This window comes from Balaenoptera musculus, chromosome 12 (assembly GCF_009873245.2).
Source record: "Balaenoptera musculus isolate JJ_BM4_2016_0621 chromosome 12, mBalMus1.pri.v3, whole genome shotgun sequence".
In the NCBI taxonomy this organism is placed as follows: Eukaryota; Metazoa; Chordata; class Mammalia; order Artiodactyla; family Balaenopteridae; genus Balaenoptera; species Balaenoptera musculus.
In genome coordinates, this window is record NC_045796.1 from 31,173,452 (window position 1) to 31,201,445 (window position 27,994).

The following is a 27,994-nucleotide window of genomic DNA, read 5'->3' on the forward strand; positions in this document are numbered from 1 at the left end:
GGAATGAAAACCTAACAGTATAACTGGATCCCTGTAAGTGTTACACCCTTAGCAAAAGGGGGACTAGAAAAATCTGCCCACCAAGAAAGGAAAATGACAAGAGCCATCTGAATTGGCCTGAGTTCTGGTGGAAAAAAAACTGTTTACTAAGAATTTGTAACCACCATTGGACCCTCACATGGCTTCAGGTTTGGATTTATACTTCTTGGAACCAAGAATCCCAAACTAAGAAAATTCACAGAAAGTGGTCCTGAGTTGGTAGCCTTGAGGTGTCTGGCGGAATTATAAATCCTCTCTGGAGAAAAACATCTTCAAACCATGATTCCCATGTAATATATGCTTAATGAATATGAGCATACATTACAAAATTATAAAGCACACAAGGGAACAGAGCATTACAAGTGAGATTCAAAAGAAACAATAAGCTACAGAATTGAACACCCAGAAGTTTGGATTTAAGGATTATGAAAATAAAAGTCTAATATATTAAAAAATATATTTGAAATACATTGAAATATATTAAAAACATTTTTAAAATAGTAAAATAAATAAAAAATAAAATAAACACATAAAAACAGATTTGAAAATAAATAAGAACAATAACAACTATAAACTACAAATAAATAATATAATAATCAAAATTAGAATCTCATTGGGGTCTCCTAATTGTAGCATGTCAGAATGAGTAGATAAATAAATCCTCTCCCTAGGGGCTTCCCTGGTGGTCCAGTGGTAAAGAATCTGCCTTGCAATGCAGGGGATGCGGGTTCGATCCCTGGTCAGGGAACTAAGATCCCACATGCCCTGGGGCAACTAAGCCTGCGTGCCACAACTACTGAACTTGCATGCCTCGACTAGAGCCCAAGTGCTGCAAACTACAGAGCCCATGCACTCTGGAGCTGTGCGCCACAACTAGAGAAAGAAAACCTGCACACCACAACTAGAGAGAAGCCCTCATGCCACAATGAAAGATCCTGTGTGCCACAACTAAGACCCGACGCAGCCAAAAAATAAATAAATAAATCTTAAAAAAACAAAATCCTCTCCCTAAAAGCAACCATAAAGCTGGACAAAACACCATATGGTCTTTTCAATAGTTACAGAAAAGATATTTGGCAAAATCAATACCATTTATGATAAAAATATCTCAACAAATTAGAAATAGAAGGAAACTTCCTCAACTTGATAAAGGGCATCTATGAAAAACCTATAGCTAACATTGTACTTAATGATGAAAGACTGAATGTTCCTTCCCTGTGATCATGAACAAGGTAAGGATATCCACTCTTATTACTTCTATTCAACATTGCATTGGAAGTTCTAGCAAGAAATGAAAGGCATCCAGTTTGCAAAGAAAGAAGTAAAATTTTATTTATTCAGGTGACATGACTCTGTATTCAGAAAACCCAAGGATTCCATTAGAATTAATAAGCATGTTCAGCAATGTTGGATACAACATCAATGTATAAAAATCGATTTTTTTATATACTACCAACAATTTGCAGATAAAATTAAGAACACAATTTCATTCATAATTTCATTAAAAAGAATTAAATACTTAGGAATAAACTTAATGAAAGAAGAGCAAGATAGGTAGAAGAAAAAATATAAAAGTTGGCTGAGAAAATTTACAAAAGATCTAAATAAATGGAAAGACATTTCATGTATATGGATTGAAAGACTTAATATTAAGATGGCAATTCTCTCCCAATTCTCCCTAGCAGAAGATTTGCAAATATTGATGAACCAATCCTAAAATATATATGGAAATGCAAAAGACCAGGATAGCTAGAACAATTTTGAAAAAGAAAAGAAAGTTGGAGAATTTAGAATTCTTGATTTCAAAAGGTAGTATCAGCCTGCAGTAATCAAGATAATGTAGTATCCTTTACACTTACGGTGAATTGATTTTCAACAAAGGTGCCAAGGCAATTCCTTGGGGAGAAAGACTAGGCCTTTCAATAAACAATACTGGGACAATTGAATATCTGCATGCAAGAAGAGGAATTTTAGGACTTCCCTGGTGGTCCAGTGGTAAAGAATCTGCCTTCCAGTGCAGGGGACACAGTTTCGATCCCTGGTCGGGGAAATAAAATCCCACATGCCTCAGGGCAACTAAGCCCATGCACCACAACTGCTAAGCCCAGGCACCTCAACTAGAGAGCCTGCATGCCACAAACTACAGAGCCCACTCTCTCTGGAGCCCATGCGCCATAACAACATAAAAAAAAAGCTCCCACATGCCTCACAGACGATCCCGCCTGCCGCAACTAAGACCCAACACAGCCAAAAAACTAAAAATAAATAATTTTTAAAAAGAATTTAGATCCTTATCTCACACCATACACAAAAATTAATTCAGATCGATCACAGACCTAACTGTAAAAGCTAAAATTCTTAACTTTTGCTTTATGTGTGTTATTCGTTTAGTTTTCTATGTATATGGCACATATCTATCTTTAAACTCTCAGAAGTCCAAATTTTCTCTCAAAACCTCCAACACAACAGGTACCCAATCAGTTTCAGAGTTTTGGAAGTTCTCCTGGAGTCTTCTGTTCCACGCCCATGTGGACTGATTCCTTTCTATGACAGAATCATCATCTCTGGATCTCTCCCCATCCAACTCTTGGAGGGCTCTCCCTTTGTCTCTCCCATATCTGAGACCCTGATTCATGGCTCTTGCTTTATTTCCTCCAGAATATTTCTGAGAAAAGATGCATAGGAGATAAGTTTTTGAGATTTTGCAAATCTGGAAATTCTTTATTGGTCACCTTATCCTTAATTGGTCATTTGGCTGGGTGTAAATATTTTGGTTGGAAATAATTTTCCTTGAGAAATTTGATGGCTTTGCTCTAATGACTTCATGCCAGTGAGCTACTGGGAAATTTGACTCAATCCAATTCTCACTTTTTTTACACAATTTTTTTCCCTTCTCAGGCAATTTTCAGATTGTTTTCATCCCATGTTTTAGTGATTGCATGATGATGTTCTTTGGTATAATTTTATTTTCATCCTGGACCCAGTGGACCCATTTCTACAGTTCTGGGAGATTTTCTTGGATTATTTGATAACTCTCCCCTCCTCTCCAGTCAAGTTACTCTGCTTTCTTTTTCTGGAACGACTGTTATTTGGATAGAAGCTTCTTTACTAATTTGGTGTTATTAAAATTAGCTATTTTGCATCTTATTTTCATCTCTCTTTTTTTTTGCTTTGCTTTCTTGTGTGTTTTTTGTTGTTGTTGTTTGTTTGGGGTTTTTTTTGACATTATTCTCTCTGCCTTCTTTTGAGCTTTTCATTTACTGTATTTTATTCTTAATCTCTCTGATTCCTTTTATTATCTGATTGTTTCTTTCTTATGGCATCTTGCCAGTTTTCACAGATGCTATATTATTTCTTAGCTCTCTGAGGATATTAAAGACAAATTTTTATTTTATTTTGTTTTCTGAGGATAGTTTCCATTTCCTCAAGTTGCATTTTTTTGATGATTTGTTTTCTTTTTTTTTTTTTTCCTCCCTCTCTGACTTTCATTTTAGAACAGTAGAGAATTGCCTCAAATACCTTGTGATCTTTTGCAGTTCATTCATACTGAAAGTTGGGGAGTGAATGGGAAGTTCTGGGGTCTAGTAGGACATGTATACTGTGGGGTGACCTGACTCGGCAGTTTTATTGGGAAGCGCCCAACATCAACATCCTTAGGCTGAGTAGATTCTCCAGTGAATGATCTTCTGTCTGGTGAGTTTAAGTCAGCTCTCAGGGTTCTAGAAGCTAGTGGAGACAAAACTGTAATCTGACCGTCTGTACTTTATGTATTTCCCCTCCTCCCTTCCAGGGCTCTTGCCCTCAGTGCTGCCTGGTGCCCTCACCTCCTTCCCCAATTCAAGTTGCTCTGTTACCCTTTCTGGGGAATAAACCTTCAGTTTGGGGCTGGAACAGATGAGGGTCATTGACCCAGGTGAGTGGAAGAGAGGGGATTTTTTTATCCAACTACTTCCTAAATTTTCAAAATCTTGCTATTCTCACTGTACTCCCCAGCCCATCAACTTCACTTGCAGAGGTATATGGAATTCACTGTGCTTGGTCATTTGGAGATGCTGGGATTTAAGTCACTTTTCTCCTGGACTTTATTGCCAGGTTAGGATTTAGTTTTCTCAGATTTGCTAAGTTGGTTACCATTGATCCATATGCTTTATGGTTTCCAAAAGTATGCTGTTCTTTTCTCCCCTAACATTCTCTTTTTCTTTGTGGGTTTAGGGCTTTGAAAAACCATGTTAGTGCATTTCAGGAGAGAGAGAGGCCAGGCAAATCAAGTGTTCAGTTAACCATCTTTACTTAAATGTGTGTTATATTATTCTTTATGTCTTTTTGTGCCAGAAAGTTTTCATAATTTAAATTAATTAGAAGGATTTTGTGCTCTGAAATAGGTACATTCAGAACAAAGCTGGTGATTGATTATAGGTAAGGGGATTGATCCCAAGAATGACAGGCACTGTATTGTCAGCAGAACCCTATGGAACCAGCTTTCTCTACTACACAGAGAAATTACATTTCTCCTGACCTCAAAGGAAATTTCTATCCCTTTCTTGGTAAATGTAAATAAAAAAATACTTCGGGCTTGTTTCTTGCTACATATTGTACTCTTTTTTTTTTTTTTTTTAGCATAGATTTGAATAGTGATTTAGTAAATTGGGAATTAAGGAACAATAAAAAAAATAACCCCCAAAACTCACATTTTAAATTTCCAGAATTAATGACTGGTTCAAAACAATTTCCTAGGCCCACAGATTTGTATTTTAACTTTCCTACAAATGAATAGCTATCTCAGAACACTTTCAGGCACTAGATCTTTCCATCAGGTCAGAGGGCAACATGACGCAGCTCATAGAAAGCGAGTGCTTGTGGGGTGATGTCAAAAGCCTCAGGGGGAGTCTGCAAGTCTGAGAGGGGCTTTATTCATCCCAGTCAAACTCAAGGGTCCCAAGCAGTCACCACTCAAGAGACAAGGGAATGCAAAGTCTAATTTCAGTGTGCTCCTTGATCTTCAAGAGTAACCGCCGGTAACTCCACTTAGAGGCTCATCTGCCAGAGTTGGTGAAAATTTGCACTTACGGTCAAAGCTGCTGGTTTGGTTAGTCTGCTGGACGACTTTAAACCCAGCCCATCCTGGGAGGTTGGGTGGGGCCCCTTCGCACCAACTCATTCCCTTTGCCTTTGATGTGATTTGCCCTGGAGCTCTTCACCTCTGTATTTATGGTTAAGAGCAGACCACTTCTCTTGGAACCGTGTTTCTGGAGTCAGCCAAGGGCAACAGGACTCTTTGCATGCTTTAATTATAGGCTGTTTTCAATGTTTTCTTCTGCACTCCTATATTTCACTTTTAGTCACTTCTGCTATACTTTTCTCTCTTTCCCCTCTGCTGCTCTAACGTCATTTAATTTCAGAAGGAGTCCTGCCTTATATGAATGACCAATGGAATGAAAACAATAACTTCTGGAATTTTTATTTACAAATGTGAATTAAATGGACAAGAAGGAATCAATTTCAGTTTCTTGAAATAGAATATATTTGTTGGGCAAGGTTGGTGCGATGGAGGAGGTAAACAAAAACTGGGTGGCTTGACTAACTTTCCATAGTTTTCTTCTAGAGAAATTATTTCTAAGTGAAGAGCAGTTTTGTCTTTAGGCTTATTTATTTATTTTATTTAACATGTACTTAAATAAGACCTCCTAGTGCCAGGCTTTAAGGAATTTATAAGTATGAGCTCATTTAATCCTAACAATCCTGTGAGATAACTTTAATTTTATCCACATTTTATAAGGGATAAAAAATGAGGCACAGAGAAGTTAACTAACTTCCTTAAGGTTGCACAGCTGGCAAGTGGCAGGGCTGAGATTCAGCTCCAGGTGGTCCTCTGCTCCAAAGTCCATGCTCTTCTTTTTCTAAAATACTGAAACCATACCTTGTTACCTACAGGTGTGTTCTGCTTGTAGAAATTGAACAAGGAAGGAAGAAAGGAAGGGAGAGAGAGAGGGGGAGACAAAAGGTGTGGAGAAGGAGGAAGGACAGAGTGAGAAAGAATCATAAATGACAATGATTAGTCACTTTCATCACTACATCACAAGCTGGGTTTATTTAATTCAGTACCATACATTTAAAGTACATGCCATTTGAAAATGCTTCCAAGGTATTCTTCTATATGCTGCGAAGCCAAGTGTACCTGTACTTGAAAACACTGAAATAGTGCATTCAAATCTGAATCTGCTTTAAATCAAACGTTTCAATTTTCTAAGTAGACAAGGATTGTAGGGGAATAAGGAGATTATTTCATCATACTTTTCAGAGTATTCAGAAGATTCACAATAACTGGCTAGGGAAAATATGGGTATCAAAAGAAAGATTTCAATTTCTACTGTGTTCCTAAAAATTGTATTCTGTTTTCAAATGTTGACTCAATAACTGAGTTTTAACTTTTGCATAAATTGATTAGATAGATATTAGAAAGATGTATGTTTTCTGGGCAAATACAGCTCTCCCACAACATACAGATATTCTTAAACATGTGGTTATGAAATATATGACGAAATTGGAGATGTATTTTAATCACGCGCGCGTGTGTGTGTGTGCGTGTGTGTTGCAGGGGCAGTAGTCTAGAGGGTGATGTCAGGACATAGAGGAAATAAGACTTCAGAAGTGAGGTGAAAGAGTGGGATCCAAAGAGTGATTGCGTGTCAAGCAATTTGAGGAAATATAAGACAGGAGGAGATAAAAATATTTACATTACACAGTTAATGATTCAAAATGTCATACCTAAACATTCGTTTGGTTGACTGAATTTGCTCCCTAATAAATTAATTTGATAAGTTGAAACAGCTCTGCTTTGGAGAATCACGTAATGAAATGCACTGGCATTTCATCCTCTCCCTACTCTAGTTCTGCTCAGAATGGCACATCTCCATTTGTTTCTTTAGAGCCTGGATGCATTATTTCTTTCTTTTTTTTTTTTTTTTTTTTGTGGATAAGGCTATGGAAACACTAAAATTAGAAGACTATATATATATATAGAAAGGAAAGTAAATTTTTTTTCTGATAATGTCAATACACAATTCTGAAATGATATTAGAAACAGATATGACTAAGAAACTGAAAACAAATGCATGATTATATATGAAGAATATTCATTCTATTTATGTGATTTTTAATATTCAGAAAAGTAACATTACTAAGTTACTAATATTTGTTTTATTTTACAACCAATTTTTATGTTGGAAATAGTTTAAAAAAATATAAGAAACACTAAAATAATTACAATTATTTTAATTTTCAAAGTTTTATTTACATACCAATGAATTGATTCTATTAGGAAAAATAATCATTTTCAAAAACTATTTCCAACATAAAAATTGGTTGCATTATTTCTTTATGGTGGTTTAAACTTTGTGCCTTGGCTCCACTAAGAGTATCCTGATGCAGTTCTCTCTTATATAAATACTCTTCCCCCAAATTTTTGCTTTGTTTTAGTTACTCTCCATGTTCCGATAATTCTTACCACATGGAGCAAAACATTTCAACACTATTTATTCAGAATGGAGGCCCTCATTTTGTTCTTTCTTTTGATGGCGCTCAAAATAAGAAAGTGACAATATTTCAAAAACGGTTTTATATTAAAGAAAAATGTGTGCTGTATCCACCTCAAAAGAGGAAATCTTGTCAGGTTTTTGACTAATTGTAATTTGATTCTTCTTCTAGTGCTCCCTGAGTTACTTAAATCACTAAAATGCAAGCTCCATGAGGGAATGGCTTTTTTTTTTTAATGGGGCTTCTCCAGCATCTAGAAGTATAGGCACACCATAGGTTATCAAAAGTATAATGAAAAAATGAATAAAATAACATCCTGGAATGCAATCTAAATAAAAAATTCACAAATTTCAAATAAAAAAATATTTAAAGGGATTAATCCCAACAAACTAAGGAAATATTCTTTCATAGGGTTGTGTAACCATGATGATTTCTTAAAAAGGTTTTGTTTCACAATACATGTGAAAACTTTATGTTTGCTTGTTTAGAAGTTTGCATGAACACCAGCTGCTCTGATAATTTTTAATCATTGGTAAAAATCCAGAAACTTGTAAATTCTAGTGGCTATTGACAAAAGGCTGAGTAAAAAAAACCAAATTTCTCCATTACAGAATGTATGCTGTGAACATTTCTTTCTATTAAATATTTGAGTAGCATTTCTTAATTTTAAAATGTTCCTTCCGTAAAAATCACAATATTCTTAAACTTTCTGATTTTTCTGGTGCTCCCCAACCTAAAATTTCTCCTATAGATGGAAATCTTTCTTCTAACCAAAACTTCATAGAAGACTCCTCACAAGTCTGATGTCATATATCATATATACCTCAAATTTTGTTTTTAATCTTTAACTTTCCTTTTCAGGCTGGGTCTTTAAATAAACTCTACTCCTGCAATCATCTCTTTGCCCCAGCTCATCTTCCCTCTCATCAATATTTATGTTAGCTAGGCAGAGCTGTCTTGGATCATCTAGTTAAGTTTCTGTTTTCTGTTGGAACATTCCAAGCTTCGGCTCTCCTGGTTTAGAAGCTCTGTTGTGAAATACCACCAACTAGCCAAGTCGGGGAAATGGCTCTAATTGATGGAGAGTTACCTTAAAATGGGTGATCCAACAGAGGTGGTGATCATGTGGGCTGAAGCCATGAGACTGATGTTGGCAGGACTCTGGTATGCCCCTTGTCACCCTTGTCCTTTTTATTTTTACACATTTCTCACTCTTCTGACTCTTTCAGTCTGTTGCTTTTTCTAATCTCTCTTTTTGCATTCTTGGCCACCAAAGAAACATACAGCATTCACACCACCTTAGACAAACACTTTTCAGGTAATTCCTTCATATAAAAGGTAATTCAGAATTGACAATAAATATGCTTTAAGAAGTGGCTACCATATAGTTTAACAGTTTGCCTAACTTTGCCCCCCTCAGATAACATGCATTTTATCACATGGTGTTTGCTGTTGTTCACAGTGAATCAAAGAATTAAAATTAATGTTCTTTACTTGGGAGTACTTATTATTTCCTTGGGGGAATGTATTGTTACAGGAATATCTGCAAGACTGAATTAAAACATCATTTTTAAAGAGGAATGGGGACTTCCCTGGTGGTCCAGTGGTTAAGACTTTGCCTTCCAATGCAGGGGGTGCGGGTTCGATCCCTGGTTGGGGAGTTAAGATCCCACATGCCTCATGGCCAAAAAAGCAAAACATAAAACAGAAGCAGTATTGTGACAAATTCAATAAAAACTTTAAAAATGGTCCACATCAAAAAAAAAAAATCTTAAAAAAAATAAAGAGGAAGGAAGAATAGAGCAGGAGATGGTCTGTTCTGGCTGATATTTGGCCTCTTCTCTGTAGGAGGTGGATCAAATTGATACCACAGGTCAGGTCAAACTCCTTTTCTGGAATATTTAGGCCTCCTAAATATTCTTCACACAAATAAACCTACCTTACAAAGGTATATTTTAAAAAATATTTTCAAATCAAAACATTGGTTATGCTAGTCAAAAAAGATTTTTAACAATATTGGAGATACAGAAATGATACTTTGATTTCTCTGGTTTATATCCCAAATCATGATTTTTTAAAAACTCCCTTAGGTTTTTTTCCCCTGACTTAACAGTCCTGCAGTATAAGTAGCAATAATAAAACATTATTTGTCAGTTCTTCTTTAAAAAGAAAATAAATTTTCTTTTTCTTTCTTTCTTTATTTTTTTAATGTATTTATTTTTGGCTGCGTTGGGTCTTTGTTGCTGTGTGCGGGCTTTCTCTAGTTGCGGTGAGCAGAGGCTGCTCTTCGTTGCGGTGCGCAGGCTTCTCATTGCGGTGGCTTCTCGTGTTGCCAAGCACGGGCTCTAGGCGCGTGGGCTTCAGTAGTTGTGGCACGCAGGCTCAGTAGTTGTGGCTCACGGGCGCAGCTGCTCCGCGGCATGTGGGATCCTCCTGGGCCAGGGATCGAACCCATATCCGCTGCACTGGCAGGCGGACTCCCAACCACTGCGCCACCAGGAAAGCCCAAATTTTCTTTTTAAAATTAGATTTTCAAACTATTTTACACCCACTAACTGGTTAATGTTTGTATCATGGTCTAAATTACCTAAAAGCCTTCACTCCCTAATGTCACTAGGGGTCATAGAATTAACCTGCAATTTGAAAAACAAAATGTGACCATGGCAATTTTCTCTATAACTTTTTGCTGCTGTGAATTCTAAACACTGATTATATACTTGAGGAAGAGAGCAGATTACTCATTTTTTTCTAAGTTATTCCTTACAAGACACCAACTCTCATTTTATATCACATGAAGTTTAAATTTTCAACATGTTTAGTTTTCCTCTCCTAACATCTGAAAAGTGGAGGAAAAAATGGATTGACAATTACCATTCTGCCTAACAAGATTAACTGAGTGACTTTAAGTTGTATCTGAGTGTACGTGTGGAGAGAGAGAGAGGAGAGAGTATAAAAGAGAAATACTATTTTAAAAAGATGACTTACTTTCTTCAATTTCATTCAAAATTTCACTTCCCCTCTTCACCCTCACCATGACTTTTTAACATTAAGTTTTTATATGTTCCATTGCCATTGAACCAATTTTAGTATATAGACACTCCTCAAGGAACTCAGTAACCACATACAGTTTTAGAAACTTGTGTCAAGAAAAGCTCCAAATATTTGTAGCAAATTGATTTCCTGTGGGTTTTTGTTTATTTTATTTATATTCAATAAAAATACTACCAATAGAGTTGTTTGATAAGAGATGTAAAAAAAATACATACCTGGCAGGGGAGGTACCATGATCTCGAAGGTAGTTCTCCCAGGGGGAGGTTTATACATTGCCCTTTGGATGTGCTGACCCTTGCGATTTCCCCAAGTGTGGGAAACTCAACTGCATAATTTGTAGCAGTTGGGGGACTGTGTTTATGGTTTCCCCAGAAAAACAAAGAGGTGTAAAGAAGTTTCTAAGACATGTAACAGTTTATGGTTATTAATGAATATTTAATATTATAAGAAATGTCTTCCTTTACAGTTGAGAGAAGATCCTGTTGTCTTTGCTTTTATAGAAGTTGAAAAACGTTTTTTCCCTCAGTTTCCTTCAAATAGGGAGAAAAAAAACACTGACTTCATAAAGTTACTCTAAAGATTAAATGTGACAATTCATGTAACATGCCTGCATCACTTAATAAACGTATTGGTATTATTGTGATGATCGTTATCATTATTATGATTTTACTTCTAAGGCTATCAATACTTGGCTCTCCCCATATCCTCATTTTAACAGTTATTTTATTCTTTTGGTGTCTCAAGCTCACTGTTGGAATTAGTTTTACCAAATATATTTAACTTCCATAAACACATTGGAAGGTAAAGAGTAGAGATGAAGAGGTCATGAATACAGGGAAATTCTCCTCAAGTGTAGGGCTCCCTAGAAATTACCCTCTGGTCATGATCCTGTGTTCTCATTATTATTAATGGTTTTACTCCTAAGGCTGATTTTGTAATGGCCTGGGGTTTTGATAGGCTCTTTTTGGGCAAACTCTGCTGTGAGGTGATTGCCATCAATTATCTGGTCAATTAACAGTGACAGTCAACCTGATTATTTGTTTTATTTGTTTAATTACCTAAAGAAAAAAAGATGCCTTTTGAAGACCCAATTGTGTTTATGTAAGGCTAAGTCGATTAATCTTTAATTTCTAAGTTAATTAATCTTTAATTTCTTTAACTTCTAATTTGGATATTTAAACGTGGAAATTTCCAAAGAACTGAGACTAGAGCTTAGATTTAAAAATGAAAAGAAATAAAATCTTGCAGCATAGGAAATAAACACACACATTTTTCCTTTTTTATTCAAGAATTGATTAGAGAGCTTCAAAACCTAGTTTAACGCTCATTCCCAGACTATGTCTTATATTTGCCAGTTTCCACATGGAAAAATAATTGCTAATTATTCCAGTTTTGCATTTAAGGGAACCTCTTTTCATTATTTATTATGCTTAGTAATGATTGTAATGACTTTCATTATTTTTTATTTTTTATGTTTTAGGCTGCTTTGGGTCTTATCTGCAGCACGCGGGGTCTTCGTTGAGGCATGCAGGATCTTTCGTTGCGGTGGCACCCAGGCTTCTCTTTAGCTGTGGCTCGCGGGCTCCAGGGTGCGGGAGCTCAGTAGTTGTGGCGTGCGGGCTTGGGATCTTAGTTCCCCTACCAGGGATGGAACCCGAGTCCCCTGCATTGGAAGGTGGATTCTTTACCACTGGACCACCGGGGAAGTCCCCCATTGTGTTTTTTAATAATTACATTTTTATATTTCTAGTCTTTATGTTCTTTCATTAGAGTATAGATTTCTTTAAATTTTTCCAAAACCTCATATGGAATTTTGGAATCAAGTAGTACTGAATCATCTCATTCATATTCAGTTTTTGAATTGATGCTGGTTGCTCATTTTGACTAAGTATGTAGACTTTTCTTGAAATTGATGGTTATAGAAGCATAAGCCCATAGAAGCACAAGCATTTAAAATACCAAATCTACTGTATAACCAGAAGGGTAATATCTAGGGAGAATATTACTGTACTCACAATGACTTCTTTCTCCCAACATGTTTACAGAAGTTAAAATTTGGTAAACCAATACCAGTGGTGAACATGAGACATCCAAAAGAATAACTGTTAAGAGGAGGATGTGGGAAGAGCCAAACATTGTTAATTTTGTCAGGCAGCCGCCCTTCCTGCTTGTATCTATTAAAAAATTGTAACTTTGTATAACAATTCACTTCTCTCTAGGACTTGCTAGCTTCAGCTGCAAGATGAGAGTATGGACTGCAGGGTCCTTGAGGTTCCTTTCAAGGTAAGTTCTAGGATATTCCTAGGCCTAACTCAGCACATTTTATCACCCCTCATTTCTCCTCCCATAATCACTGACAGCTTCAGTTGCTTCATTGCCATAGAGACTAAATTTAGAGAACATGGTTATTTTTCTTCATCTAAAGATCACTCTGATAAAGAGCACAATTCCGGGGTCTACTGCTCTCATCAACGCCCAAACAACTTTTTAAAAAGGCTTTACAATACTATAGGCTGAGTGCTGGTATAAATCAATTTCTTCCCTACCACGGTATTGATACACATAATAGTTACTTGTAAATGGAAATTCTAACAGATAGTCACTAGTGATAAAAAAAAAAAAATTATTATTATTTTTTTCTTCTAAGAAAATTTTATTACTTTTTCTAGTTGAAACAGTTTGATTTCAGAGCATGGTTTATAGATAATACCAAAGTGCAGGTTTTGCACAGAGAAAGTGGTTTGCTTGTTGTTCTCTTCATATGGAGGGATTTTCAATGCCAACTGGCACTTATTTTCAAAGTAACCTCAAGAACTCAGTTAAGCCCATTTCAGTTTTTTAATAATAAAAATAAATGCACTTCTTCATCCGTGCCACCATCATCATTGGTATCATCCATTATTAAAATAAGGAGTATAATATTGGGCTAATAGCGGATCACGGCATCTTGCTCATGTGAAAAATATCAGCCCAGCTGAAAGTTTCATGATGATGACCTGGTAGCTTTAAAAATTACTTTTTTTTAGTGGATATGAGGTGAGAGCTAAGGAAAGTATGCAGTCAAAAAAAAAAAAAGAAAGAAACCAAAGTTCTATTTTTGGCTTTTCTGCCACTGACTCACAGTATTAACTTGAACCAGGCCAACTTTCGTCTGCTAACTAAGCCTATCCACACAAGAGGCTTAGTTAACAGATGAAAATGAGAAATGCTTCAGCTTCCCTATTTGAATGCTGGAGAACTGCTGAGATCACTTATATAAATATTTTTCTTTGAGCTCCCTAGAAGACAGGAACTTTATAAATATTTAGTTTTATTGTTACACCTTAGGTACAAGGAGACAGGAAATTATACTCCCATATTTAAGTAAGAAATACCTATTTCAGATAAACCTGGTTCATACCAAGGACTTTGCATTGGCTTGTTAGGGTCTCTTGAGATTTCTTTTTTCCATCCTCCTCAGCCCTTGCAGTTGACAAACGTGGAAATATAAATAAACCTTCCACAGCAGCGAGGGTTGCAAGGTAAGGAAGCCCAGCATGGTTGCAGACATGCTGGCTGATGGCAAGCTGTGTATCAGAATGGGTGAGGATTCAAAATACACATCACGTTTAAAATTCCTGATTGAAAAGTGTGAAAAAATGATTCATTTTTTAAGAATGAGTAATTTGGTTGAATGTTCTGAACTCAGGAAGGACCTCACTGAATCTCTAGTTTTGTCTTTTGTTTCTTTTTTAGATACATGTGTAGAGAAGAAACCTAAAAAATGTGATTGTAACCAGCAGGTTTAGAGTCACTCTGTTTATTTCAAGAGGAGTTTTACAAAAGTAATTCACCTGTTTCTTTGCAAATTCTTATTCAACAGGCTCTTCCTTCAAGGTTTTAATGGCACTAGGTTCTGGAATGATGTTTCTTGGAATTCATACAAGTGTTATTTCTGGATGGTGGAATTTCAGGTGTTTTTTTAGTTTACTTTCTTATTCATATTTTTTGCATTTCCTGATCTTTTGCTTTAAATAAGGAGCAAGTATCATTTTTGCAAAAACAATAGTTACAAAAGTAAATTTGAAACCACTTACCACTGATTTAATTCTCTTCTCGGCTTTATACCCTGAGTTTTTAATGGACCTGTGCTTTCTTCCTGCTTTCCTTACAGATTTAAGACAAGCAGTTGTACAGTAATTAATTTCCCAGTTGGGAAACTGTGACTTTATACAACTGAGCGGGGAGATGATTTTGATCTAGGGAACTCAGGCAGCTTATAAAGCACACTTAGATAAAATTGTCTCTTTTGTCTTCATTTACTAAGGTAATTCAAGCCAAGGCAGAATGGGTCTCTTGAGGATGAATTATGCTAATGATGTTCTGTTTGTTGACCTAATCTCAACATGATTATATTAGTTTTAATAGTTCTTAAGCACGCAGGGTGTTTTGGATGCAATGCCAGTTACAGACAAGCAAAGGGCAGTAACTTCACATTCAACATTCTGACTTTATGAAAGAATAAAGACCATTTAAGACTTTCTCTTTTGTGTATTCATGTATGGTCTTCTTTTCTATTTTTGCCTCAATACCAGGGCAGAGCAGAACATTCAATCACATCTGGGGGCCAACCTTTCCCTCCACAGCCCATCTTTGTTAAGAGGATGCTTGCAGGGGGATCTGAAAATGCATCTATTTATTCTTCCTACAAGTATTTATTAAGCACTATTGCATGTTCATCCATATTCTAGGCAATGTGCTAGAACAAGGAACCAGAATCTGTTCCTGACTTAAAAGGCTCCTGGAGGAAAACAAGCATATGGACAGACACTGAAATGTTAGGGGTGCCATCATGAGGTCTGGACAGAACATTCCATGGGCATGGGTACCACTGTGCAGGGATCAATGCAATCTGACGGACATGTGGGAAGAAGGATCAGAAAATACTTCGAAGAATGGAGGGAAGAAAAGGCAAGTGTGGCAGAGTGTGAGCAATCTGAAAAGGCACAGTGATGGGAAAGAGCAGGGCTCTCTTTTGAGGATTCTAGAGGCAGCTTTTATGTGTCCGGTTGGAAATGGGTGAGTGACAGGGCAGTGATGGAAGGTAAAGCTGGAACAGTAAACAGGGGGCAGGTTCCAGATGTGAATTTGGGATTTATATAACAAACCCCAGGAAGCAGATGTAACCATGTGTTCCAGGCTCCTCTATGCTAGGGATAAAAGTGGGGTCACAAAACAGGAAGTTTGCCTTTGATCACTCTGGAGTAATATAACTCCCCTGAAATGCCTGTGCCTCACATGGTACCAAGACCCACTCTTCTTGGCCTCCATGTCCACCATTTTGTTCCTCTCTCTCCACATTCCCTTCCTCTTCCTGGCCACAGCAACAGCAGTAGCCATGCCCCTGTGCTTGTAAAAATGCAGTTCTAAGGATGCGATTTTTTTTTTTTTTTAAAGGGAATTCTATTTATTTATTTATTTTTGGCTGTGTTGGGTCTTCGTTTCTATGTGAGGGCTTTCTCTAGTTGCGGCGAGCGGGGGCCACTCTTCATCGCGGTGCGCGGGCCTCTCACTATCACGGCCTCTCTTGTTGCGGAGCACAGGCTCCAGAAGCGCAGGCTCAGTAGTTGTGGCTCACGGGCCTAGTTGCTCCGCGGCATGTGGGATCTTCCCAGACCAGGGCTCGAACCGGTGTCCCCTGCATTGACAGGCAGATTCTCTACCACTGCGCCACCAGGGAAGCTCCAGGATACTATTCTTAGTTTGCCGAAGTTGATGCTGCTGCTCCTGACGTCCGCCCAGGGAGCCCTGTGGCTGCTGGCAGTTCATACTCCCAATGCCTCAGTTCTTTAAAGGCTTCACAGGCTCTTTTATTTCTTGCCTTATCCCAAGGTTTCAACATTGCTCTACTCTGATGGTGGTCTGTTGTCACTGACTAAACCTGTAGACTTCAGTCCCCTCTCTCCTTGGGATGAGTCCCTTCTCAAGCAACTCCCTGAACTCCCTGGTAAACAGATCCGCTGGAAGGTTGCTTTCCAGAATTAGTCAAATATGCCCGAATCTCTGGGAGAGCACAGTTTTGATGCATGGTGGCAACTCTGGAAAAGTTATGGGAAAAGGAATGGGAAGAGAAAATAGGAGCAAGAAAAAACAGGCTGAAACACGACTCGAAAAGAGAATTAATATAAGCAGCTTGTGTGGAGCCTCCAAATCCAAAGTAAATAGTACATATTTGTAGTATTCTTCTTACCCATATTTTTTTTATCTGATATCCTCTCTTATTTTTATATTTTGTATTATTTGTATTTTATAAGCCACCTTAGAACTTTTTTGAAACATGGCAGAATATGTTGAATAAATGAATAAATAATAAGTGAATAAATAAAGAAGGTAATTTGCAGTTGCCACACGGAGTAATTAGCATTCTGAAGACAGGAGTGATGTGGTCAAAGGTAGAGACAAAAACACTTTTTGATAAACATGACTATGGCCAGAAATTGAAATAGCAGGAAACGAGGATATCAAATTAAAATCTAACTCCCAAGTGATGCTTCAACCCTGACCTATTTGCTGATGGCAGAGTGGTTTGGCAGAAGGTGTCCCCTCAAGACCAAACCAAATCAAACGAAAACCAGAGGCCGAAGGAGGCAAGCCTTAAGGTGCTGACTCCTGCCGTCAGGAACCAGATCTCCCCAGACCCGATGAAAGGGTGAGAGAGATGCGCTGGACGAGGTGAACCGTGTTCCCGGCGGGGTAGAGGCATCGCTGTGTACAATGGTTTCGGAAAATCGACGGCAGCGAATACCGAAATATTAAGCGGTTAACCCTGGACGGGACTTTCTCTTACTTGCCCTCCAGCAAACGCAGGATTATCCCTTTGATTACTCAGGTCCTCCCCTCCTCGGCTAAGCTAAACTTACCCTCTCTCGGCAATTTCTTATTCTTTCCCCTGGGATCCCCACCCCCTGGTCCCCAAGACGTGCCCACCCTCCCCGCTCCTTTTCCCTCTGCCCCCGACCCCCTTTCCTCGGCTTCCGCCTCCTCCTCTCTCCTTCCAGGACGTCCGTCGCTCCGCTCCCCACTGAATCCCACCTCGGGGACCAAATCAGGGGCGCGGGGTGGCAGGTGGATGGGCGGCAAGGGCGGGACGCAGCTGGAGGCGGCGGGACCCGGGCCGACGGGCTGGCGGGCGGCCCGGGCCTGGGAGGGAGAGCGGGACGGCCCGGCCCCTCCCGGCGGGCGGGACGGGGGGCGGTGCCCAGCCGCCGGCTCTCGGCCGCCGCTCGGCGTGCGCCCTCCGCGTTCCAGGCGGCGGGAGCCCAGGTGCCGCCAGGCGGGACGCGCCCGAGGATGTGCCGCTGGCCGCTGCTCCTGCTGTGCGGCCTGCTCCCCGGCGCGGCGGCGGGGGGCTCGGGCCGGCCCTTCCCGCACCGCACCCTCCTCGACTCGGAGGGCAAGTACTGGCTGAGCTGGGGCCCGCGGGGCGGCCGGCTAGCCTTCCGCCTCGAGGTGCGCACCGCCGGCTACGTGGGCTTCGGCTTCTCGCCCACCGGGACCATGGCCGCGGCCGACATCGTCGTGGGCGGGGTGGTCCGCGGGCGGCCCTACCTGCAGGTAAGCGCGTCCCCTCTCGGAGCCGCCCCGCCGCGCCCCGGCCGGTCCCGACGCCGGGCCACCCGGCTTTCCCTCCGGCCGAGACTGGACGCCGTCGCGCTCCGCAGCCCCGCCGCCCCTGCCCGGCACCCGTTTCCCTTCGCCGTCCGCCCCTGTACGCCCCGGAGCCGAAGGCGCCCGCGGCTGGGCTCCCCAGCTCCGCCCTCCGGCCCCCAGGTTTCACCGCTGAGCACGGTGACCCCAGGCAGCTTTTCGTCTCTGAACACTTTCCTGTCCCCAGCGCCCCACTTAATACATCCCCCAGGTACACACCTGCCACGCACCCCCCACCATCCCTCACAGGAAAGAAGAGGGACCCTGGCTTTGGGGGCCTAACGGGACAGCTCTCAGGGTTGAAGGGACCAGAGAGCTGTAGCATTTGCTGTCTTGCTATCGAGGGTCGGGGATCGCAGAACTTCCCACATCTCGGCTATTCTGAAGCCTCCTGGCTCGCGGGCCGGGTCAGCTACCTTACCCGAGAAATGAATGAAAGGCCCCCAAGAATCGTCAGGAGCTTGCTATTCTGAGAGCCGTTTAGGAAGCCGCAAAACCTACAAAACCTGGAGTCCCCAGGCAAAACCCCCTATTAAGTGGCAAAACTTTTCACTTACTTTAATAGCTAACAAAATTAATTTGACGGCTACCGTTTTGCTTTGAAAGAGCCCGAGTAGAGTCGTTGCCTGTTCACAGATGTTTTTATGAATAGGAAAAAAATTTTTTAAATTATGAGATGACCAGAACGATTACGTAGGTAGGTTGGTTTTCTGGACATCTTTGTTCGATCTTGACCGACATTTGGACACTTCTCCACGACGACATAACATCGTGGTAGATGTAGTGTTGCTTATCAAAGTTCATCCAAAAATGCTGACCATTGCCAAAAGTCTCTTGATCCAGATGAAAACTAGTTGGTTCTGGCATTGTGTTAAGGCTTTGATGATGTTAAAATCGATGTGCACGATGGATTTCAAAGAACATTTCTCAGTAATTTTATTTCTGACTTCTAAGTTTGATTTCCACAACATTCTGCAATTAATTTTTAACGCTAATTTTGGCTTTGGGCTTTTAACTCCGGCTAGAAATTTTAAAAAATGACAGCAATAAAAACTTTAAAACCATTCTGTTGTCTATATTTTCATAAATTAGTCCTTTCCTTCCCAAGATAAGGACAACTCCAAGAAAGTAAAGTTATATGAGGATTACACTCTGTTGAAGTCATTGATGTATAAATTTTCTCCTCCTGGAGCACCTCAGACATTAAATTTGTAAACCAAGAATTTGACCCCAAGCACAGGCCTCACTAGCTGAATAACTTAGCTCTCTTCTGATATGAAGTAGACAATACCTTATTTAAACACCTGTTGAGCCACATCTTTTTGTTTGCTTGTCTGTTTGGTTTTTTAGGGTGGGGAGAGTCAAATGCCCCTTAACTATCCTTGCATGTTTTGTTGAAGGGGGCAAGTCTTACTATAGTGATATCATAAAACAGAGCATGTGTACTTTAAAAGATAACTTGATATTGTTTTCCCCAGAAGAGTAGCATTTCTAGAAAGCCCATCCAATTTGATATCAAATGAAAGACTAAGAGGAGAATTCTGTTTCAACATGCCATAATGGGCACACCACAAACATAGGGTTTGTTAAACTACAGTTATTTTCACACTGCTGGTGGTTCTTCATGAAGATCACATAAGAATTAATTAAGTGCTCTTTAGATGGGTTTTGAAACATAGAACTTTTCTTAAAGTAATTACTGAACACATATCACTATGAAATAAGCCTTGGAAATGGATCCTTTCCCAATATATTTAATTAGCACGAAGTAGGACTTTCCCCTCTGTTTTTATTCCTAAGGAGATGAAATCTTTATTTTCATGTATAAAGGATCACCATTTTCTTAGTTGACTGACATCCTTTACTATTCCATTTTTTTAAGCATCCCATTCATTTTAGGACATATAATATACAATAAAAATTATGCTTATCAGTTAAGGAGAAAGAAAATTTATTGAAAACCTCTTTAATAAAATGAAAGACCCCAGACACTAAAAATAAAAAGAAATGTATCAGTTCCAGCTGGATCATCCAGGCTGGGTGATTCCATTTTCCAACTCTTGAAATTGTATCTTCTCCCTAGAAACTATTGATTTGAGATTCTTCATGCAATGGTGTGATAAGGGTATCCTCAGCAACTATACCAAAACGTAAATAGGGTTGTTAAACATTGTGTATGTGATTCCACTAGTAGACTGAATTTTGTGTAATTTTACTCCCAATAAGAACAAATTTTGCATGAAACAATACAACAAAAAGCATTGGCTTCTTGGGCACAATGTAGGATGGCATCAGAGTGTATGATAACAACCTAAGTTGACATCCTAGTCACCGCCCCTTGTGGCTATTTTCCATATATTTTATTTCATCCTTTCTTATTTAATTAAAAAAAACTTGACCTTTACATATTTTTTATTCTTTTATTATTATGACTTTTAATAATGATTATTAAGCTCACTTTATTATTAAACTGATGATCTTAAACTCTTCTTTTCAATAGAATGTTAACTCCTGGTTAACTATATAAGAATAAATCCTAACCAGCCAGGCAGAGAACTGTCGTTGAAACAGATGTCATAAACCCAAATTCATGTAGAGGTCAAGCAGCAAATGTAAAAGAGTGACACGTCTTGAGTGGAACAGGCAGGATTGTAATGCAGCAGAGTAGAGGGGAGAGAAGAAACCCGAGTTTTTGCATGTGAATTACTGTTATGTAGGAATGCAAATCGAGTATTGCCAGATCTGCCGTTTGTTTTTGTTTTTTTGAGAGAAGAAAGTTTTTTTAAAATTTATTTATTTAATTTATTTATTCTTGGCTGCGTTGGGTCTTCATTGCTGCGTGTGGGCTTTCTCTAGTTGCGGTGAGCGGGGGCTACTCTTCCTTGAGGTGCACAGGCTTCTTATTGTGGTGGCTTCTCTTGTTGCCGAGCGTGGGCTCTAGGCGCGCGGGCTTCAGTAGTTGTAGCATGCAGGCTCAGTAGTTGTGGCTCACGGACTCTAGAGCGCAGGCTCAGTAGTTGTGGCGCATGGAGCTGTGGCATGTGGGATCTTCCCGGACCACGGCTCGAACCTGTGTCCCCTGCATTGGCAGGCGGATTCTTAACCACTGCACCACCAGGGAAGTCCCAAGAGAAGAAAGATTTTTGGTTTGTGTGTGTGTGTAAGTAAAACCTTCTGATTAGTAAATAGCAGCCACAATTCAAATTTGTACAAAGCACCCTGTAGTGCCCATATACATACACAATTTCAGTTGAGATACATCCCATGGACAGCTTCATCTGGGACCAAGAGGAAGAAAAGCTAAAGTTAAGAAAGAATCAACCCAAATTATGAAAATCCAGAAAAGACAGAGAGGCAGGTCCCATTTCTCTTCAGGCCAGATTTATTCTGTGTCAAGAAATGTCCAGTGTCAGAGGGGACCTTGCCCCTTCTTTTGCTAATCTATCATCGTGTAACAAACCACCCCAAAGCACAGCGGCTTATTTTGCTCACAAAGCTGCAGTTTGAGCAGGGCTTAGTGGTGACAGGGCTTCTTTGCTCCACGTGGTGTCAGCTCCAAGGCGAGTGCTGGAGTCACCTGGAGGCTCTCTCACTGGTTTGTCTGACTGGCAGTTGATGCCGGCTGTTGGCTGGACCTCCGCTGGTACCGTGGCGGGAACGTGGCCTCTCCGTGTAGCTGCCTGGCTTCCTCCCGGCAGGGTGGCTGGGTCCCGAGAGTGAACATCTTGAGAGGCCCAGGTGGAAACTGGATGGCCCTTTATAATTTAGCCACGGAATCACGGACTGTGTCTTCTGCTGTAGTCACAGCCCCACTGGATTGAAGAGAGAATGTAGACGCCACCTCAACATCATGCTGTGAGGAGGTCACGTGGGAGGGGAAGATATCAGTGTGGCCATCCTCGGAAAATCCATGCCACCACACCCATCGTCACCAACTTGCCAGTTCCCTTCCGCCACCGCTTCTGAGTACCTGTCTCCATGTAGTCGCTCTCTCTTGACGCTGCTCGGATTGGGAGGCAAGTGCTTACTTATTCCCCTCTTTCCTCTCCCCGCCCCTTCACACACACACACACACACACGCGCGCGCACGCACACACGCGCGCGCGCGCGCACACACACGCACACGCGCGCGCGCATTACTCACAAGAAGTTAGTGAATGGTTAGTCCTCTTAGTCCACATTCCTTCCACCCCTCCCCCCAGAAAAAGAGTTCTAAACCTCCACAAACCCACATTTTTCAGTGGCTGCCGATCACTAATTCAGGGCTGGACCCAATGAGACTGTCTCCGGAGGGCAGCGCAACATTTGCTTGGAGAGTTGTGGAGTGAAAAATCAGACTTTGATTTCCTCGCCTCAAGGCAGTATACTGGCTTGGACACCCTTAAAACCACACCCAGAGATGAGGTATTGTGGAAATTTGCCCTGCCTGTTTTGTAACCCTCCGACCCTGTCTGGAGATGTTTCTTCAAATGGTGTATAACCAGGTACCGTCAAAATGGGAAAGAAAAGAGAGAAACGCGGTTGTGAAGTAAAGCCAGTCCCAGTGTACCCGGTCGGGTAAATTGTTCTGGATCGGGTTACACTTGGGGGGACACGTTACCCCTGGGATGCTGCTGAGGTTAGTTTCGAGACAGTGTGTTTCACAGAACGGCCAGGGGTGGGGGTGGGAAGCGGTCTTTCCTTTTGCCTCGGCTTTTTGTCTCAATGAACTAACTCAACCCTCACTTCCCTGATGCACTCGGATTCGTGTCCTTTCCTTGTACTTTGCCCCTTTTTGACACAGAGCGATCCCACCCCGACCCAAGCCACTTAGCAACTGTGAGTCCCCATTTGGGGGAAGTAATCCGGGTTGATGAATGCCTAGTTTGTGTGAGTTGGAGAAGAGGGCAGCATTGTCAGATGTGCCTGTTGAATTTGCACAAAAATGGATTCACTCTTCCTTTGGGGGTGTAAATCGCTGGGGAATGGAGGCTGAAACCGATGTCATCATTTGTTACTGCCTTGCTGGTTGGCCGTCCCTACGACTGAAACTTTTCTGTGATGAGAAGGAAGTCTTCAGCAGCGGGGTAATTGCTGCAGGGCTGCTCCCTGAGGAAGTGCTTGGAAATTATGCTGTGATTTGAAATCACAGAAAACAGTGAGCATTCTTTGTGGTTAATGATGGGCTTCTTTTAAGTGCACCGGGGCCAATGGCAACAAAGAAATGTTTGGAAAGCAAATTGAAAAGCTGTAAGGGAAAGGCGAAGAGAGTGTGCAACCCTGACACAGCTCAGCTGGGGCTTTGTTAAGAGATATTTATAAATCTTCAAATTATGTCCTCTCCACCCCCCCCCCCATCAATTTCCAGATGAGGAAGGGACCTCTCCAAGCTTCATGCTTTGTGCATTAGTAATAAGTACATATGCACCAATGTAAGCTGGAACGGGAACACACCAGGACACTCTTCGGCTGTGCGGTTCTCCCTGGAAGAGCAGATGATTTCATAGCGCCAGCCTGAGGAGATGGCAGAGTAAGAGCCAAGAGAACAGTGCGCCTGAATTGACCGTCAAGGTTTAAGACTTCAGGCAACCAACAGCCTGTTTCTGGATTCTTGGAAGGAGAGGGAAGAGTCCACTTCAAAGAAAGTGAACGGTGGTTTATTGATTCATCATTTGTAATAGAGCCCTGTTAAAATAAAGTTGCTGGCAAAAGGAGTGAATTCATTGTATATCATGTTTCTGGAAATGTCTGATCCATACGTAAAAACAAAAGACATGAAACAAACAAAAAACACCTCTGCCTATGGATGCCTCACAGTGCTGTTTATTGTAACTTTTAAAAAATAATTAGTACAGAACTTTTAAGCAGAGACTATTTCTCCAGGAAACCTCTTCCCAATCTATGTCTTTTTAACTTGTTAAGTTTTAAAATAGACTGGGGAAAAAAAAGCTTCACATTAGGACAACATACAGCACACACATAAGCAGAGAATTCTACAAAAATAAAAATAACTTCAAATATATCACTTTTTCTTAACTGTAAAAATGGGTGATTATATATGAGTGCTGTGCAAATAATGTATAGACCAAATTTAATTTACTACTGAGGTCTTTTGTAGTCATCTAATGTAGCCAAAAATTATGAGAAAATCTTTAAACAATGTTTGCTTTTACAAGTTAAATGTTGATGTTTTGGGCATTTACTTGCTGCTCGTAAGAGCTCAGAGTTCAGTTGATTCCCCTTAAATTTCCTAAACCACCCCCGCCCCAATTTTACAGTTAAGAAACTAGGCCTTAGGTACCTATTAAACGACTTGTTGGAGGCCATACAGATCAGTAGCCTGGATTCATTTCCTCTTAGTCCTGGTTTGGTGGTCTTTCTTCTCCTACAAGCAACTGGTAGCTTACATAAAAACATATTAACAGTTTTCTTCCTCAATAGTGAAAAAACATGTTAATAAAATGCATTTTTAAAAAGTGATAAGGGCTTCCCTGGTGGCGCAGTGGTTGAGAATCTGCCTGCCAATGCAGTGGACACGGGTTCGAGCCCTGGTCTGGGAAGATCCCACATGCCACGGAGCAACTGGGCCCGTGAGCCACAATTACTGAGCCTGCGCGTCTGGAGCCTGTGCTCCGCAACAAGAGAGGCCGGGATAGTGAGGGGCCCGCGCACCGTGATGAAGAGTGGCCCCCGCTCGCCGCAACTAGAGAAAGCCCTCGCACAGAAACGAAGACCCAACACAGCCATAAATAAATAAATAAATAAATTAAAAAAAAAAAAGTGATAAAATCATAGTATCTCTCTTACTACTTTTGTTGTACTATGAATGTCATAGATATACATTTCTATGATGTGATTTTTCATTCATGGAGTTCTTGTTTTTTTTTCTGGTTGTGTAGGGTCTTAGTTGCGGCATGTGGGGTCTTCGTTGAGGCATGCGGCCTCTTCGTTGTGGTGCGCAGGCTTCTCTCTAGTTGTGACATGCGGGTTTTCTCTTCTCTAGTTGTGGTGCGTGGGCCCTAGGGCGCGTGGGCTCTGTAGTTGGCGGCACGAGGGCTCTAGTTGAGGCACATAAGCTCAGTAGTTGTGGTGCACGGGCTTAGTTGCCCCGCAGCGTGTGGGATATTAGTTCCCTGACCAGGGATCGAACCCTTGTCCCCTGCACTGGAAGGCAGATTCTTTACCACTGGACCACCAGGGAAGTCCCTCATGGAGTTCTTAATATATGCCATACATTATGATAAGTCCTTAAAGTGTGATATCTCATGTAATTCTCTCAATAGCCCTATAAGGTCAATATCTTATTTCTCCCATTTTGTAGATGTATAAACCTGAGGCTCCAGGCCACACAGCATGAGAATCACCTGGGACTTTCATATGACTGTTTTGGTAAAGTACTCACCGATTGGCAGAGAATGTTAGAATGTTCATTCATTCACTTGACCAATATTTACTGAAGATTTATTGAACAGTTCTAGATGCTGGGGATATAGCATTTAGTGAGAGGAAATCAGTGGTATCAGGGGGCTCACATTTTGATGGGGGATAAACAAATAAACAAGCAACAAAAATATCAGAAAGTGGTAAGTGCTGTGCAGAGAATTAAAATAGGGTGATGTGATAAGGAGCAACCGTGTGGCTGTTTGAGATTGGGATGCTTATAATCAAAACACGAAGGAAAACAAATATCCCAAGTTCTAAAGGTTGTCTTTCAAGGTTAACCATAGTGTTTACAATTCAAAATTTCATATACTATGAAGAAGATTATCTGGCATGGGCATCAAAGGACTCAGTAGACCTTGAATATAGGAGACTGCCTACCTGGAGGAAATATAATTAATGTGTCTGAACCGCATGAGCTCTCTTTTCCATTTCTGTGGCATTGTTACACAGATGTTTAGTAAGCTCAACTAGAGTCTTTCAAGCTTTGATCTAGAGACTCGGTGATTTTATAGGAGTTTCTTTCTTAATACTAGGTATGAATGTTTTTCTCTTATACTCTGTGTTCTTTCTCGTCTTCAATAATATGAGAGAGCTAAAGGACTTTGAGAAGCTAGAGCAACAAAACCACATGCGTCTGGGGAAGATTTCCATCTTTCAGGCAAGTTTTAGACTAAAACTTGGAAGTCTCAGTTTCTTAGATACAACTAAATTGCTACCATTTTTCCCCCTGCAAACTTCATGCACAGAAACCCACTCATACAAGGAAGCTCTTCGTAGATGAAACCATGTAGAAGCAAGGCCTCTGGTACTTTGGACATCCAGATCCCTTTGGGCAGGGCCAAGATGGATCTGTGCTACGGTGGATTGGAATCCAGTGGTGAGCAGGCAGAGCTAATGGAAGACTGAGAACTGGGAAAGATACTTCCTACGTCAGAAATTCCCAGATTTGCGCGTTAGAATCTCCTGGGCGTCTTTTAAAAATTTCACCGTCCAGGCAACCCCCATCCCTCCTTAATACCCATTAAATCACAATCTCTGGGGGGGTGGGCACAGGCATTAATATATTTTAAAGTTTCTTAATTGACTCTGTGAAGACAATTCTGAAATGTGCAGACAAGTTCAGGAACTACTGACCTTATGTGGTTAGGCTCTTTGATCAGAATCAGGTGACTCCTGTGTGGTCCACCTATAGAAGCTTGGAAGATTCCAGGTGCTGGGCATGGGGACGCATAGCAGGATTCTGGACAAAGCAATTCAGAGTGACCACTTGATGTTTGAAGCAAGGGCAAACATATGCTTAGATATTTAAGATTATACTGTAAAGTAGAAAAATAAAGTGGGTTTTTCTAGAATTGAAACACTTCTGAAATGTTCAACAAATTTGGTGATAATTCTAAGTATTTTCTCAAAAGTACATGCTGAAACGAGAGCAGCAATGGAAGAACTGTGGGTAGTGGTGTATTTTAAAACATGCTGAGCCAGAAATCTCCCTCCTCCTCATAGCCCTCTACCATTCCTACACACCTTTTGTCAGTTGGTACTAGCTGCTGTATTTCTAAGCAACAGGAATATCTGCCCACACAGAGTCTAAAATTCATAAGTTATATATGGCCACAGGGCATTAAAGGAATATTAATAAATGAAAGTCTTAGATAATTTCTCAGCCTGTTCAAGAGGCATGTTCTGCTCTAAAATCTTTTTTTAGAATTACCAGTGACAAAATGGACTCCCTTTGTATTTGGAAAAATTCTGAAGTGTCTTTCTAGTTACGCAAATAGATATTCTTTTCCTTCCCTCCTTCATTTTCCAAGGTTACTAATAAGAAGTGAAATGCCCTAAAGCTGTAGTTGCAGTAGGGAGAAGGAGGAAAAGGAGTAGGAGTGGTGGAGAATTAGTGTTTTATTAGGGTGTGGATGGAACGTTTACAGGTCTATGAGTACGTCAGTGCTGCCACAATCTTCCTGAGGGACCAGGAGAGAGTCCACGTGCCTGGCGGGTCCTCAAGAAATACCTGCTGAGCAGCTAAAAGCAGGCAGTCCTGCTCTGAATCCCAGCACTGCTTGCTACTTACTCCTTGTGTGGCCCTTGGCAAACTCTTTAACGTCTCTAAAGTGACAGTTCCCTTTATGAAGAAGGGAATTATATCTAATGCATGGGGTTTTTGTGAGGATTAAATGAAATAGGCATGTAAAGCTCTTAGCAGAGTATGTGGCACATTAAAAGTACTCAATAAATACAAGGTATTATTATAATGAGTCACTTA

General features: G+C 40.5%; 1 protein-coding gene and 1 non-coding gene across 3 annotated transcripts in view; both read left to right on the top strand.

Moving 5' to 3' along the window:
- Positions 1-10,830: 10,830 nt before the first annotated feature.
- Positions 10,831-10,995, top strand: LOC118905559. The gene has a single exon (XR_005022265.1). It is a non-coding gene; the product is annotated as a U1 spliceosomal RNA (small nuclear RNA).
- Positions 10,996-17,919: 6,924 nt separating this feature from the next.
- The window catches only part of MOXD1 (monooxygenase DBH like 1), a 79,493-nt gene continuing 69,418 nt past the window's right edge, over positions 17,920-27,994 (top strand). Inside the window, exon 1 of one of the 2 annotated variants that reach the window (XM_036871133.1) lies at positions 17,920-18,216. In XM_036871133.1, coding sequence (XP_036727028.1) covers positions 17,953-18,216 — 264 coding nt within the window. In that variant the 5' untranslated portion in view covers positions 17,920-17,952. Of the gene's footprint in view, positions 18,217-22,832; positions 22,928-27,994 lie in introns of those variants that run through there. The other variant, XM_036871134.1, reaches the window with a different exon arrangement.